Source organism: Embiotoca jacksoni, unplaced genomic scaffold (assembly GCF_022577435.1).
Source record: "Embiotoca jacksoni isolate LCO1_2020_lvr unplaced genomic scaffold, fEmbJac1.0.p SCAF_29, whole genome shotgun sequence".
Taxonomy (NCBI): domain Eukaryota; kingdom Metazoa; phylum Chordata; class Actinopteri; family Embiotocidae; genus Embiotoca; species Embiotoca jacksoni.
Genome location: NW_027185380.1, coordinates 2,581,361 through 2,596,797, shown reverse-complemented (window position 1 = coordinate 2,596,797; position 15,437 = coordinate 2,581,361). Strand labels below are relative to the sequence as shown.

At 47.2% G+C, this 15,437-nt stretch overlaps 1 protein-coding gene across 2 annotated transcripts in view; it reads right to left on the bottom strand.

Moving 5' to 3' along the window:
• fut8b (fucosyltransferase 8b (alpha (1,6) fucosyltransferase)) overlaps positions 1–15,437 on the bottom strand; it is an 83,058-nt gene that overhangs the window by 36,212 nt on the left and 31,409 nt on the right. For both annotated transcript variants that reach the window (XM_069161786.1, XM_069161787.1), the window contains exon 2: positions 2,261–2,864. In XM_069161786.1, coding sequence (XP_069017887.1) covers positions 2,261–2,463 — 203 coding nt within the window. In that variant the 5' untranslated portion in view covers positions 2,464–2,864. The remainder of the gene's footprint in view (positions 1–2,260; positions 2,865–15,437) is intronic.

Genomic DNA, 15,437 nt, shown 5'->3' with positions numbered 1-15,437 from the left:
ATTAATTTCACGAGACAATGCCACTCTAAAAAAATATGGAGAGTTCAGCAAAACCAGGTAAAATGTGGGCGGGAGAAGTACATTGAACATGTTGAATAACCAAGTATTTTCGTCTTCTCAGCGATTCTGCTAATTTGCGAGCGAGAAAATCGATATCCCACACAAACTGCTTCAGCATGACTATCACTCTCTATCATAAAGTGAATAAGACAATGTAAACAAGATCCCTTCAGGTATATAATGAATGCAGCACGCTGCCCGACAATGCATAACACATCTATCTCGTGCTGCTGTAGTGTGATGACACAAACTAAGTTAAATTCTGGTCTGAGCTATAAATCAGTCTACAATGCGGAGGGGTTCTGCTGCGGAAGAACTCAAGACAAAGTGTAATAACGTCACTTTCATGGGTTTAAATCTCTCCAAGCTCACTCATAAAAAATTAATGCACTAATGTGGTACTGGCGAAGAACTAGTTCTGCTCTTTGTACAACGTTTAGAGCTTCATGCGTCCCAGTTCCAAATCTGCAGAACGTGTAAGCTGGTGAATTGGGTTAGGCATTGCGTTGAGCTCGTCGATCAGCGGGCTAGTGAGTTGTTACATAGTCAGTCATTCTGTGACAACCTGGCGTCTGGCTCCGTGCCATGCCTCTGTCAGCAGTTCTGTAGTGGAGTGAGGAAGAAGAGGAGGGACGAGAGAGGAAGGTGAAGAAGGAGTGGAGCGGGGAACAGGAGGAGGCGATGAACAGAGGTGTGTGTGTGGTGGTGAGGGGAGGCGGGGGTAAGGAGGTGGGGGGGGGCAGGAATGATGGGCAGCTCACTAACAGCCTCTTTGCGTCTATTAGGACTCTAATGTAAGGATAAGAAACACGACAGGATGAGGTGCTGGAGTTCTCTCTTGGGCCTGTATCTGACCGTTAAATACACACACACACACACACACACACACACACACACACACACACACACACACACACACACAAGTATTGAAGAGAGGACAAACCAACCAACCCCTGTCGCCGTCGATAGCTCATAAAGCTTAAACCCAGCAAGCCAGTTGCTTGCTTTTGGCTTGCTGTGTCGGATACTTAGCCGAAGCTTAGAGGGACTTGAGAAAGCACTGTAGCTCTGCCCCAGTAAACAACTGTGGAGGCCTCGGTCCCACATCGGCAACCCAACTCAATAACAAGCAACAAGCGTGCAGTGTGTCGAGGACCCATCTGGACACTGGTCGACTGAAAGCTGCAACTTGTTTTTTATGCCATGAATTCCACCTTTGTTTTTGAGCCAATTTTGAATAATTACAAAAGCAAGGGATTTAATCAGGGACCAGCTGTCTGAAGTAAAGTGTGTGTGTGTGTGTGTGCGTGCGTGGTTTTATGTTTGTGTGCACTGATGAGGGCCCCGCATCAAAGTGAATCGGGATATCACAGAGGAGCAGCAATGGCAACATCTGAAGCTCGAGTTCCCTGTTAACACACCGCAACATATCACCCTGCACACGCAAGCAAGCGCGCGCGCGCACACACACACACACACACACACACACACACACACACACACACACACACACACACACACACACACACACGTAGAGGCCTCGTGTTTATGTGTAAAAGAGAGACACTGTCAGCATGCGGAGATAAGAGCAGAACCATCTGTCTCTCTATTACACATCGCTCGAATGTGTGAACGCTGCTGCGTGGTTAATGGGCTCGTTCAATGTGCTATTGTCTTCCAAAATAACACAACAAAATCTGGCGCATCCGTCTGTCTGTCACACACAGCAGCTCCGATCAGCTTCAGAAACTGAACACTGATCAGCTGATAGAGCCCCGAAACTGCATTCGTTTAACTGGACATAACACATAAGATGCTAATTTAATCAGACGCTGACTCAATTTTCATGAGAACTAAAGAAACAATCATCTCATTGCCACTTTCGGAAAGTTACTTTGATTGGACCACCGGGGAACGAGAGGCCGTACTTCAGGGAATGAGGCGTTGCACCATAAAACCTTTTCAAAATCAAAAGTATACTGAAAATGCAGCAAAAGTGGTGCATTACATTTGTTTTTTCAGTTGCGTTTTATCAGATAAACAACAGTATTAACAAAAATATGCATTTTACCAAATTTGCAACGACTGACCTGCAAATACTAACCAAAGCTGGAAACCATTCGACTTTGCCGCTCATCAGAAAGCTCCTGGTTTCTTACCAGAGCCAAGGACAAGAATAAGACATCCCGTTGGCTGTTACCTGAGCGATTCGGCCATGCGCCGCAGGTCTTCATTCTGCTGCTTGAGCCGCTCCAGCTTGGCCAGGATCTTGGAGAGCTCCCGGCTGGACCGCTCCGGATGCTCGCTGTCCCTCACCAAGTGCCCGCCGATGTAGAAGAGGAGTGTGCCCCAGGCCAACAGCACCAGGGTAATCCAACGCCATGAACCCGCCCAGGGCCGCATGGTTCAACCACGCCCACCCAAAAAAACGTCTTTTGGTGTGCCTGTACACCCACCGACCCGCCGGCCTATCCTGCCGGATGCGCACGCACACTCTGTGCCCCGTCACCACAAACGCCACAGTGCCAACCTTGGCATCTTTGCAGGGATGGCAAATGACAGATGACGGGGATGTGTGCGCGGTTGTGACTCAGGAGGGTCTCAGAAAGGCCCGTGGGTTTCTCTCCGGCGATCAACCAGCCCTTCCCGCGCGCTGAAGCATGTCTTGTACGCTCAGAAGTCTGTCTTCTGACGACCCGACTGGTGTCTTCTCCCCTCCACCCAGCTCCGTGTTGACCAGTTTATCCGACACCAGCTTTCGGTGTCCTTCCAGTTCCACAGGATTATTTTATTCAAGCTGCATCCTGTGAAAACAAAGAAAGACACGGAAAGTTAGTTGAGCCTGTTGCACAACATTTTGATTTGCAAATACTTTCTGACCTTTTAGGTCTGACGAGGATAAACCACTGAAGTATTCGCCAAGTTAGCCTGACAGACAAATACTCCTGAAGAGGAGAGCGGAGCATGAGACAGAGAGTGCCATGCAGAAACAAAGAGCACAGAACAGGGCAGACAGACCGACAGCCAAGATGCTGCTGACTGGTCCCGACATAACCCCGTCTCAGCAGCCTGCAGGATTGATCAGCGTGACACTGCAATTTGCATTCACATGGCGATGTTGAGTCCCTGAGCTGCGCTGCATTGCTGTGGAGGCAAGACAGGGGATGTTCCACTTTCAACGTCTTGCCCGCTGGTACATCAGACACACACATTCAGAAGCCACCATACGAACAAGAACGCATCTTTATTTCCTCAAAACCCAACACTGCATCCTCACCCACAGCCTACCACAACCCACTCACCCCCCCCCCCTCCCACTCTTAGTTGTTGCACGACTAAGACCCACAGTTAATGGATTTTTTTTTTTTTTTTGCAAGTCGTCTAAATCCCACAAACTTCTCCCCGAGCATTTTTTCCCCCCACATCGCAAATGCCCACTGTCGTCCCGGTAGCCCTCTGTGACAGAATGCAACATTGTCAAGGTGATGCAGCGAGCTAATGGAGCAGAGGGAACGAAAAATCCCTGGATCATCACTTCCCTTCATCCTAAAGCAGCGGGGGAGATGGTGATGGACGCGTGCCGGGTTTATGAAGCAACCTTCGCTGTCAACTCCCCAACAAAGCCCTGCCACACAACTGAGACTCGGCCTGTGATGCGATGAAGACTGGCAGATGCGTGCGTGTGTAAGTGTACGCGTGTGTGTGTGTGTGCGTGTAAGTGTACGTGTGTGTGTGTGTGCGTGTAAGTGTGTGTGTAGGTGTACGTGTGTGTCCTATCATCTCGGAGTGTGCACCACAGCATGCTGGAATAATTCCAAGCATCTCAGACTTTGTCAGTGGCGCTGGTGGGATGGGGTTGATTGACAGTGTCTCTGGTGTTTCTTCCTGAGTGCCTTCAAGAGAGAGGGAAATGTTCCTGCCGGGGTTCGCCCGGCACCATAGAAGTAGGTTAACAGTAGCTCATCATGTTTACCGTGGCAGCATAGTTGATATGTAGGACATAAATGGTGCCATGTTGTAATACCATAGAGACTGTTCATGCTTCATTGTTGCACTCTGCCCCAAAACGCAGCAGCTGAGATCACTGAAACAATGAGGTGCAAATGATTCTCCCGCATTTCCCATTGAATGATGTGGGATTATTGAAATATGTGCAGACATGCCTTCTTTGCTGGTGCTCCTGTTGTGACTAACCCAGGCTGACACGAGGGTGGCTCCTATTTATGCATGCAGCACAAAGATGTGCTGAGCTGTGTTTCATTATGGAAAATAAGAGGCGCAAGAGGATAGCACTCCACCGGCTAATGCACGGCTAGGACTTTACTAAAAGCCAGTCTGCATAAACCCTTGTCACTGTGTTTGACGAACCCTAATAGGGTTTGTGTGCAGCACACGAAAGCTGATAAATATAAACCATCTGGATGGGACGGAAGACTGCTGCCAAATCGGATATAAGAACATTTTGGGATAAAATTTCCAGCAAGATGTTCGACTTATACATGAAAGTTAAGCTCAGCTAGGAATACTATATCGATATATTAGAAATTTGTGGAAACCAATAATGATGTCTCAAGTTTTTTTGTCCTCGATTTGAGTCCTTTAATACTGAGTATCTGCCGATACCGAGTCCTGTGCCAATACTTGTATTTTCCTAAATAACTGAGCTGCTCAGTGAAAACTTCAACTTCATTACAACTCAATACAATGTATATGCTTAAGATGTAATAGGTATGTGACGCATTATGGAAAATATTGCCTGCATTCTATGTTAAGGTTTTTTGGGTTTTTTTTTTTATGTCAGAGTACACTTCTTTATCTTGCCACGAATTGTACTCTTTGTTCATGTCAACCATTGCGACAGTTGACGTAAAACAAAACATCAAAGCCAAAAATTGCTCAACATAGCAGACACTGATCAATAAAAAAAAAAAGAAGCCTCGATCAGCCCTGGGATATCTTTAGAAATGAACACCCAGGCATTGTCTTCTGTGGCTCTGGAGGGAGCTTTCTAAAGTCGGAGAAGTCACCATGCGGTCTTGAGTTAGGCCTTGAACATTCAATTAATACAAACTGGAGGCATTGAATTTCACACGAGGCCACTTCACAGTTGGAGACTTTGTAATGAAAAACGATTGGGTTGGTTTATGGGAATCGTAGGACTCAGCTTTTCTGAAGCATCACTTACACAAAACATTAAAAGTCAGGATGTCTCACCCAGTGCTCATCCCCGGCCTTATCAAATTGCAACACTAAACCGCCATAGTGGCCTAATCACAGCCTGAAAAGACGACGCTATGGTCGTTTCTATAAATAAGAGTGTGTGAATATAGTATTTATATAAAAGAGCAAGCACAATGAAAAACACATCCGCTGCAGTTTTCATTTCTGGAAAATCACAGCCAAATTTGCTTCTCACACTTTAGCTGAACTTGTTCCTCAGTCTAGCAATGGTAATAGTAAAAGCAAATTCAACATAATGCTCTTTGTCTATGTTGTTGAACAGCGCGAGATAATCTGGTCACATCACTGGGAGGTTAGGTAACACAACCTGGGATCAACCGCTCGCCATGAAACCCCCCCCCCCCCCAATGATCATAATTAAAGAGACACATTCCATCTGAACAAAACCTGCAGGATTACTCCTTAATTCTGTCTTAAAGTTAGAGGCATCATTACTAACGGCACATTATGACAGTTATCAAATCCAGTCAATGGCTTCAGAGAATGAGTGAAGACTGGTTTTATAGCTCCTTTTCATCCTGCCTTTCAGTTTAGCCTTGGCTGTGATGAAGTGGCAAAGGACATTATATAGTTTCAGATAGCTGAGTTTTATAATTAAAAGAATGAAAAGACATCTATTGAGTCTTGTGTCTGCAGAAATATGGCCTGATTAAAGAGAAAATGTTACTCTACGATGATACTCGACTACAATTTGTTCTACTGATGAAGATCTGCCAGTGGAATATTCCACCAGAAATATTGCCGAGTTGAGCCAAGCGCGGAACACTTCTGCAGTTTCTCAAACCTCCTCACATTTGCCATCGAGTCCAACAGGGAGGGATATAAATAATGGAAATTATAATAATGTCAAATAAATAAATAAAAGCGCCCCACTGTGGCACAATCATTCTAAGTTGGACTGTGTGACAGATGTGCTGACAGTGGGATTTCAGAACAGTTGGCCTTTTCTCTTTTTTTTCGATTTCTTCCTCCTCCACACTCTCCCATCCCCCCCCCGCCCCAATTCTTCCTCATGACCTTGCGTTTCCAACATCATCCCTCTCCCCTGACGCCCTTCACGGAAAACGCTGGTGCGGTGCATGTGGTACTGCAGGGTGGACGGTCGCGCTGTCCCCGTGCTGCAGCAACATGCAGGAGCCTGCGGGGTCAGCACAGATGACCTGCTTTCTGCCCTCCTGGCGATTCTTCGGTGTGACTAAGGGCCACAGCAGAGGTCATCTATCAGCCGGCCTGCGGTCCCCAGACAATAAGCACCGCGATGAGATCCACTACTGAATTATGCATGGGGCTCGGCCGAGAGCGTCTCCTATTACACCGGCGCAACCACTCCAGTTTGAGGACAACTGGAAGGTAGCGTCACCTACACCATATATAGCTCTACTGTCACGTATCATCTGTGTGGGTGCAGGAGATTGTATTGGTGTGTGTTGCTAGGGGCAATCCTAAAGGGGATGTGATGAGATGTGGTGCATGTCACGGTATGTAGCACGGTGGTGGAGATATGCGTGTCTGGAAAACAGACAGGTAGGAGAGGATCAGGAACAAACGCAGAGCAGCACTGAAAGAACGCCGATGGGGACAAAAAATGAAAGTGGAAAAGCTGTTTACACATTCAAAGCTGTGATGCAGAAAATATCTACCTGACAGATGAAGCTAAATCTGACCTATGATTGAACAGCAGATGAATTTGTGCTGATACTGCCAAAGTAGTCAATACCGTTTAGAATTTTCTGTCCCGGCATATCACCAGTTTGAGACACCCGATTCTCAATATCAGCTTATGAGCAGAATGCAGGGGGACATCTTGCAGGTGTTTGGACTGCAGAAATGCAGCAGGAGAAACATCAACACCAACTCCGGTGGCAATTTTTAACCATTATTTATCCGGGGAGGGTTGCTGAGCAAGCTGTTCTTGAGAAACAGCCTTCTTTAGCGCCATAAAGCTACACTCATTTCCTACAGTTTCCTACAAATGGCCTCTCTTAGCAGCTTCTCTGGTTATTTTCTCAGCTGGTCTGGAGGCTCAGTGCAGTGACCTTTTCAGACCTCCTGTTCCCACGGGACGGATCATACCAGGGCTGACACATTTTTATTTTAAAGTGTACAAGCACCAGAACAAGACGATTAGTGGTGGATCAAAAGAAATGAGATACGAAAGGGCACTTAAAAACAGATATTAATGTATTCATTCCCAAATAGAAGCAGCAGCAGGGGAAACAACACAAATGTTGCAGGAAGAAGGATTGTAACCTTAAATGTTCGCTCCCCGGTTTCCTGCCATTTGCAACAAAAACATTGCCATTAAATTTTGAGTGGGACGCTGTGATGTTTTTTTTCCATCAATATATGAATACCAGCGCACGTCTGACTCACTCAGCAGCGGAGTGCTCCCACTCCCAGCGCTCCCGCTCACTTCTCTGTTGGCCCGGAGCCAGGAAGCGGAGACACCCTGAGCTTTTTGGGGTGCCCCCAGGTGTTTCATATGATCTGTGTGTGCGCCCATGAGTGGGTGTGTGGGAGTCACCTGGGTCGGAACAGCTGACTGCCCCTGCATGCGCGCGCGCGCACACACACACACACACACACACACGCACGCACACACACCCCCACCCGCACACACACACACACACACACACACACACGAGTGGTGAATATTTCATGAGCTTCTGTTTACTTCACAACATTTCTAAGCTGAATGTGCAGGAGTCCATTAACTTAAGCTGAAAGGCAGAAAGTGTGTGAGAGAGAGAGAGAGAGAGAGAGAGAGAGAGAGAGAGAGAGAGAGAGAGCGAGAGAGAGAGAGAGCGCCTGGCCGGTGTCAAGCGGGGGGGAACTAAAAGAAAACAGATCAAGGGTGAGCCGGAAGAGTAAAGGGCAACGACGCCCAATGTAAATGCAATGAGTTTTAATATATACAGCTCACAGCTAACACCGGATGCACCGAGGTCACGTCCTCAGTGTATCCAGAGATGATTAACAGAGAACTTACACATGGTGGCTGACTGATATTGGTGTAATATTTGTTGCAATTTTTCAAAAGTGGTTTTTTTTTTTAGACTGAGATCAAATTAAAAAAAAATAAAAACATATCAAACACAGACATTCGTGACAACTTCATCATTCAGTCTGAAATTTGAGCTTTTTTCAAAAAGGAAATACTTTGACATACGTTTACCTCCTTGTTTTAAAACTTTGACGGCATTTAATATGAACATTGGACAGTGTAAGATCATTTCTATGACAGGAAACAAGAGTAAAGCATAACAGGTCCTCTTTAAACTGATTGATTGCAAATTTTGGCAAAAAGATTTGCGCCACTTAAAAACGATCCACTAAGCCGGGTCTTGCATTGTCTTATTGACAAGTAGTTTTGTTTAACCTGAAGTCAAAACGTAGTTTGAAGAGCTTTTATTCAACCTTATATTGTTTTCACCTGATGCATATTCCGAAATTGTGTTAAATGTGTTAATTCAGCTGCACCCATAAAGTACACAAAAAACAGCCAATAACCAGCCTGTGAATGTTAACATTCAGACTCTGATGGAGAAATGGTCTAATTTAATAAGAAGCAGGGAGTAAAAAAAATAAATAAAAAAAAATCAAATATTTGCCTCCTCTTTTCAAAGAAGGGTCGTGTTGTCAGACACACTTTCATTTTGGAGAACCAACTATCTGAGCAGTGCCTCCACTCGAGCACTGAAGGCAGCCCACCTCATCGCAACTCTGGGATTAAGTCTCACAGAAGTGGCTAAAGGTCTCAGGGAAGTTCCAGCCACGCAGCCGCTGAGCCCGCTGCAGCTTGGCATTCAGTATCAGAGCCGAGCACACAGCCTCTCCTTCAAGGTTATCTCTGTGGAGAATTCGCTGACAGCAGGATACACGCACACGCCCATCCACACACGTGCACGCGCACTCTCACACGGTGACACAAAGATAGGGACCCCCCCCCCACACACACACACATACACACACACACACACACACACACACACAACTTCACACACCTCAGTGGCCCAGTAGGAGGAGGGGTGCAGCTTGTTTGTGCTGACAGTTTATGCAAACAAGTTTTTAATTGGGACGGAGGGACATATGATTAGCAGTAAAATGCACCAATCATTCTTCGGTTTTTATTACTTTTTATGTCCAGATAAAAACGAGGACCCGGGCAGGGGCCCCACCTGCCAACCCAATCTGTCTCCTGACAAGTGAAGGTGGGTCTCGGGGGCTCAGACGTGGTCAAGGACGGCATTGTAAATTCACCGTGTCAGTGAGGGTGATGAACTGTCTCTGCAACGGTGCAAGTGTGTGTGCGGGTGTGTGCGTGTGTGTGTGTGTGTGCGTGTGCGTACGCCATGCAGGGGGCAGACGGGACGTTAAGTGTCGGTCTGTGTGTGAGAGTTTGAGTGAGTGTTTATTTGGGGGGGAAATTGCATGTTGATCCTGTGTTTTATGCACAGCGGTGTTAATAAACAGAGCGCACGCAGCGAAGAACCTTGACCGTCATTATTTGCGATCAACGGGAAAGTGTTAGATCAAGGTCTGCGTTATCTCTCTACCTTGAGCTATATTGCTGCTGGGATGCGCACACTCTCACTGTCGGTTCCGGTTTCCGTTACTCATAATGAGTCCCAATGACGGCTGACCTTTCGCAGCCTCGGGGGCCAGGGATGAGGTAGGGGCGGTGGGGGAGCGTGGCGGGGCCTGTAGTGACCCCATACAGAGGGTGCCAACCTTCATTCAGTCACTTTAAAGTGCTCTAATGAGTGGCTGAATACACAAGAGAGACGCGGGCGAAGAAGAAGAAAATCAGTGGCCAGACAGGGGAGGAAGAGGAAGAGTAATAAAGAGGACAGAGAGGGAGAACAGTTACTGTTACACTGTGCTAAACTGTGTGATTTTTATCATCTGAATATGCGGATATACGCATAATGTGATACGCCTGGATCCACCGAGCATGGATTCCGCTCAGATTACAATCAGAGCTTTGAAACGAAGCTTGGAAGTGGTCGGGCTCAGATTGTGATGACAAGTCTTATAATTTGTCTGCAATCCACTCCGAAAGTGATACAAAATAAAAAAAAAAATAAAAGAGGCTTTAAAAAGAAAGTATTTCGGTCAGAGTGATCTGATGGCACTCTCTTATGTTCGCTCATCCCTCTTTCTCATTTCGAGATAATCAAACTCAGGAGATACAACAGGCATTTCAGGCTCTTTAGCTTCAACGTGCAGGCAAATCGGATTTTAGGACACGCAGTGTGTCTGCACTGTTATTTGCAAGTGAACAGATCTGATTTGTTTGTGTCCAGACGTCACCAACCTATCTGCATGGGTTGCTGTGGTAACGACGTATGTGCAGCTATGCTGGTGATGCGGATTTCCAACATGGAAGTGGCAGCAGGCGGTTTATTTCGGCGGAGTGCTGTTGTTGTCGTTGTTGATTTCCACGGCGACAGAATCTACACTTTGTGATCGCACCCTGCACAGACTCCGCTCACCGTCTCTCTGAAAATGATGTTAACCGCGTGTCGTGTTGTAAGTGACGCAAGAAATCCCGATCTGAGCCAGCAGAGCGTCCGGACTGAGACGCAGGCATGTGTAGAAATCTGATTGGAATCGCATTTCAAACCACCTCCATACGTGGATCTGGATTTAAAAAAAAAAACCAACGTATTTTACATTTCAAAAATCTGTCTGGATATGCCATACATCGGATCTGGGCTCGCAGTCTGTGCATAACCTTTGTGATCAACTATCAGAAGTCACACTGAGACGGCCCGACGTGCAACCACAGCCCAGGTTAAGAGGGCGGGTGGGAAAGCGAGAAATGGCACTGCAGTGGGAACAGACAGGGAGAGAGTGCGTCTGGAGGCTGGAGCCAGCGGTTCTGGGACACCAGCCACAGAGGGCGACGCTGAGAAAAATGGTTCTGATCCTGCATCGCAATCTCCCAATAAAAGCCAAGATTGACGAGGACAGGGGGCTCGGCGGTCTCTTGTGCAATAAGTTACATTTCCAACACAATAAACAGCGCGCCCCACCCCGGAAACATTTCCTACCTCACTCATCTTCTGCGACAGAATTTACTATCGGCGGTTAACTTCCATTATACCGTGGCTCAGGGCAAACGCACCCCTCCTCCCTCCCCCTCCCTCCACCACCACCACCACCACCACCACCCTCCCCACAAGTCAGAGTGCCCTCTCCGTGGCCGAGGCTGATAAAGCAACGACCGGGGAAAGTAAAAGATGGGAGAGTAGAGCTTTGGCAGAAGGGACCTCAGCAGCAGCAGCAGCAGCTGAGGAAGGCTAAGAACAAGGAAGAGGGAAAAGTAAACAGCACAAGAACTGCCCAGACAGCAAGAACACCGAAAAACAAAATAGTCAGAAGGAAAGACAGATGAGGGGGGGAAATAATAAAAAAAATAAAAATAAAAAAAAAGAAGAATGTTGGAGGAAAAGTGGGCGCCAGGGAGGTGGTAATCAGAAGAAAGATGGCCGCGGTAGACACAAAGACAGAGAGGGAGATAAAGAGTGTTCCCCGAAGTGCCCAAGTCCTGACTAATACAGAGAAGTTCTATAACCAGCAGTAACACACCTCTCCCCCAGATTCCTCTTTCTCTGCTGCATCATTCTCGTCAACCCTCAGCTGCTTTGCTCTGTGACCTTAAAATCCCCACACTGCGAAAGCACGTGGGCAGGAACGAGTGACATTTTTATCTATCCTCTATTTGGCCTTAAAATCTGTCTTCTACCTACACGAGCAAAAAAAAAAAAAAAAAGAAAAAAAATCAGCGGAAGGGAGTGGATTGTAAAACTTTCATTTCTGTTCAAACAAAAGCCTTCCTCTTAAAACAAAGCGCCATTTCATACATTTTGAAATGTCACCCACTTAAAAGAAAGTCTTGCCTCAGACAAGATTAATGCATTTTATTCCATTAGTCATTTAAAACGGTCTGGGAGTTCAGTGACAGTCAGGATGTCGCCTGCGAGCAAGAAGTCCCCGACTCGTCTTCAACCTCCATGTATGCTTTTTCTCCTGGAGTTTCCTCCAGATGCTCCAGTTTCCTCCAAAGACAATCAAGTGTGATGAAGTGAAAACTCAAAATTGCCCACAACTGCACGCTTTCAGTCTGTCTGTATCGGTCGTGCGACGGACTGGCAACCGGCACGAAGAAATGTTAAAGCCGGCTACGAAATTAATAATTGACAAGTGGAGATGGGTGTTTTTGTGGCTCGTCCACGCCTCACTGCATCCTCGCGTGTTCGCGACCCTCCTCCTCCTCCTCCTCCTCTCGACTCCCCCTTCTGCTTTATTCTGGTCGCAGGCTTCCTTTTAGCTCCACTTCCACTTCCTCATCTTTATACATTTTTGCTTAAGAGCTTGACATTTAAACCAAAAGCCCCACTGGGATCTGCCAAGAACCGACTTGGCTACGCTCGCACTGAATTTTCCGTTTAATTGCTTTGCTTTGGGTCGGGATTGTTTGAGAAAGTTAAAATACTCTTACCCTCACTTAATGAAGAGAAATTACGTTGTAATGTGGGAGGGGGGGGGGGGATCCAGGAGGCTTGGCTTGAACGGTTTGGTTGACGATTACAGGCGACGATCTAATGTCTGCGCCTCATGACCTGCCGGACGTCGACCTCCGTCCCCTCTTTAAAGAGTCTCGCCTTTTTTCCGTCCCTCCGCCGCGGCAGCCTGCGCGTCACGACCCGAGCCGTATCGACAGACCTCCTCGTCCCCGTCAGCTGGTGTTTTGTGCTTTGGCTCCGTACTCGTATTCGTTCGCCCGACGTCTCCTCCGTCTCCTCCGTCTCTTCCACTCCGGCGCCACGTCTGCCGTTGTTGTGTGCGTCCGCTCGGCCCGTCGGCTTCCCCTCCGACGCCCCTTCCACTCGATGGGAGACCCGTTTGTAAGTCTTTTGTAGTTAAATGTACAGATTGTGTAAGTTTCCATGTGCGGAACGGTTTCTTTTTCTTTCTTTCTTTTTTTTTTTTTTTGTCCGAGATGTAGCAGTGCAGCGGCTGCTGGCATGATTTCCTTTCACTGGTTCAAGAAGAGTTTACTCTGGTGTTGTAGGAAAGCAATCCTGCTGAAGCGTTTCTGCTTTACTGGACACACTAATCACATTCACTTCATTCAGCCTTGACTTGCTTGAATTGGATATACCATTGGTTGTTAGTGTAATGAAACTGACAATTACAGGCTACAGTGCAAACATTCTCTCGGTGGCTTTTCATAACCAGAGGCTTTATTTAGTGTGTTCAGTCGTGCTCGGCCCTAAATGGTTCAACTTTGCATTCCTCCGGAGGACAATAATAATAAAAAATTTAAAAAAAAAGATACAAGAGTAAATGTTAAAACAAAAGAAATCCCTTTCTCACCTTTAGGGGATGAAGTTTCCTAAATGCGATTAAAAGGAAATACTAGCGCGCCGTCTTTCGCGACCCCCATTAACGAAGCCGGAGGAAACCGCCGCCGCCACCTCTTTCCTCTCCGCTAAGCAGCACCTGTTGCTCAAATCACGTTGGCTAAACACAGCACATGGAAAAAAAAAAAAAAAAAAAAAAAACTCAAAACCCGGCTTGGCAGGCGGCGCTAACGCTGAGCTGATGCAATCACACCCACAAACACAATCCCTCCTGTTACGACGCCGTCTCTCCCGCCGGAAAAATAAGAGGAATAAATTCACGAGTTTGCTGCAGACAAGTGTTTTCCGCCGTCCTTCCTTCGAGCCAGTTCAGGCGCCACCGAGGCCTTGTTAGTACTCGGCGGAGCCGGAGCGGGAGTTTACACAACATGACTTTGGGGAGAGTGAAGAGAGAGACTAAACACTTCCTTCACTCGCTGGCGGAACAATGTGATCCAACTGGGAGCAGCTGCATCCTTCTTTCAATAAGACACCGGCAACACGCCGCGTCCCCCCCGCCCCCTCACAGGATCAGACGACCCACGGGGACGGAGACGCCGTCCTTCAAGGCGGTCTAGGACGAGTCAACCACGCCGTACATAAGACATCATTTCAATGGCGCGTGTACGTAATGTTGCACGTGCATGGTGTCGGTTGTCTCCAAACATCGGTGCTAACTCCAGTCTGGAAAACACGGGGAAGTACATCAATCTTTCTCTGGGGAGGGTGCTGGCTTGTTGCTTATTTAGTTCCCTTGTGCAGTGATTGAGCTTTCACCCCCTCTATTTGCTCGCAGCTCCTATTCTCTGAGTGTGCAATCAGCCACTGCACACAGCTGTCATGTGTCTGGTGAGAGCGCTGTGACTGACACTCATTGTTCAAGATTGAATATGCATTTCTCCCTCCAGGACTGACGCATGCCAAATGAAGGACATTCCCCTGATTGATGACATCTATTTATAAAAGAGCTCTCCCTTTTTTTTTTTTTTTTCTTTCTCTTGTACCAACTTTCTATTTCTCTCAGTGTGCTAATGCTCACCTCTGACAGGCTCAGAGCTGAAATCCACCAACTGGGTAAACAGAAGGAGCTGAACTTGAATGCCGAGTCAAAAGTTATTGGAAATCTGTTCGCCCAACTTTCTTTTAAGAGGGTGAAAAAAACCAACTAAAAACCCGACTCTTTCGCTTTAGAAATTATGCATGGGTACGGGGAGGAGGAGGAGGAGGCATACTCCTGAGCACCAAGGTTAGATCACAAACATAATCAATAATGCACTGCCTATTGTGCTACGGCACTGCAGTCAGCTCGGCTCCGTTCAGGTGAATCCACGGAGCAGGACCGGCCGAGCCAACGCCGGATCAACGGCGCGCATGAAAGATGGGTCCTCCCGAAGGCACGGGGAGAAGAAACGGAAGAGGAAGAGGAAGAGGAAGGAGGATGATGATGGCCTGAGCAGGTGAGAGGGAACACAGGCGGACTTGGCAGGAAAACAATACACTGAGGGAGTGCCTGCTCGCCACTGCTGCAGATGAGTCTTTACACAATGTTTCACTTGATCCCGCAATCCACCAAAAGAGATGGCGAGTGTGACCCTGAGCTGCGGCACAAGCCAATAAAACGAGGATAGTAATGAAGACGGAAACACTACCGTCTTCTCTACTCGCGGTGCGATGCAGTTCACCTGATGTAAAAACCACTAAAAGAAGTACCTGTGCCTGCACGGC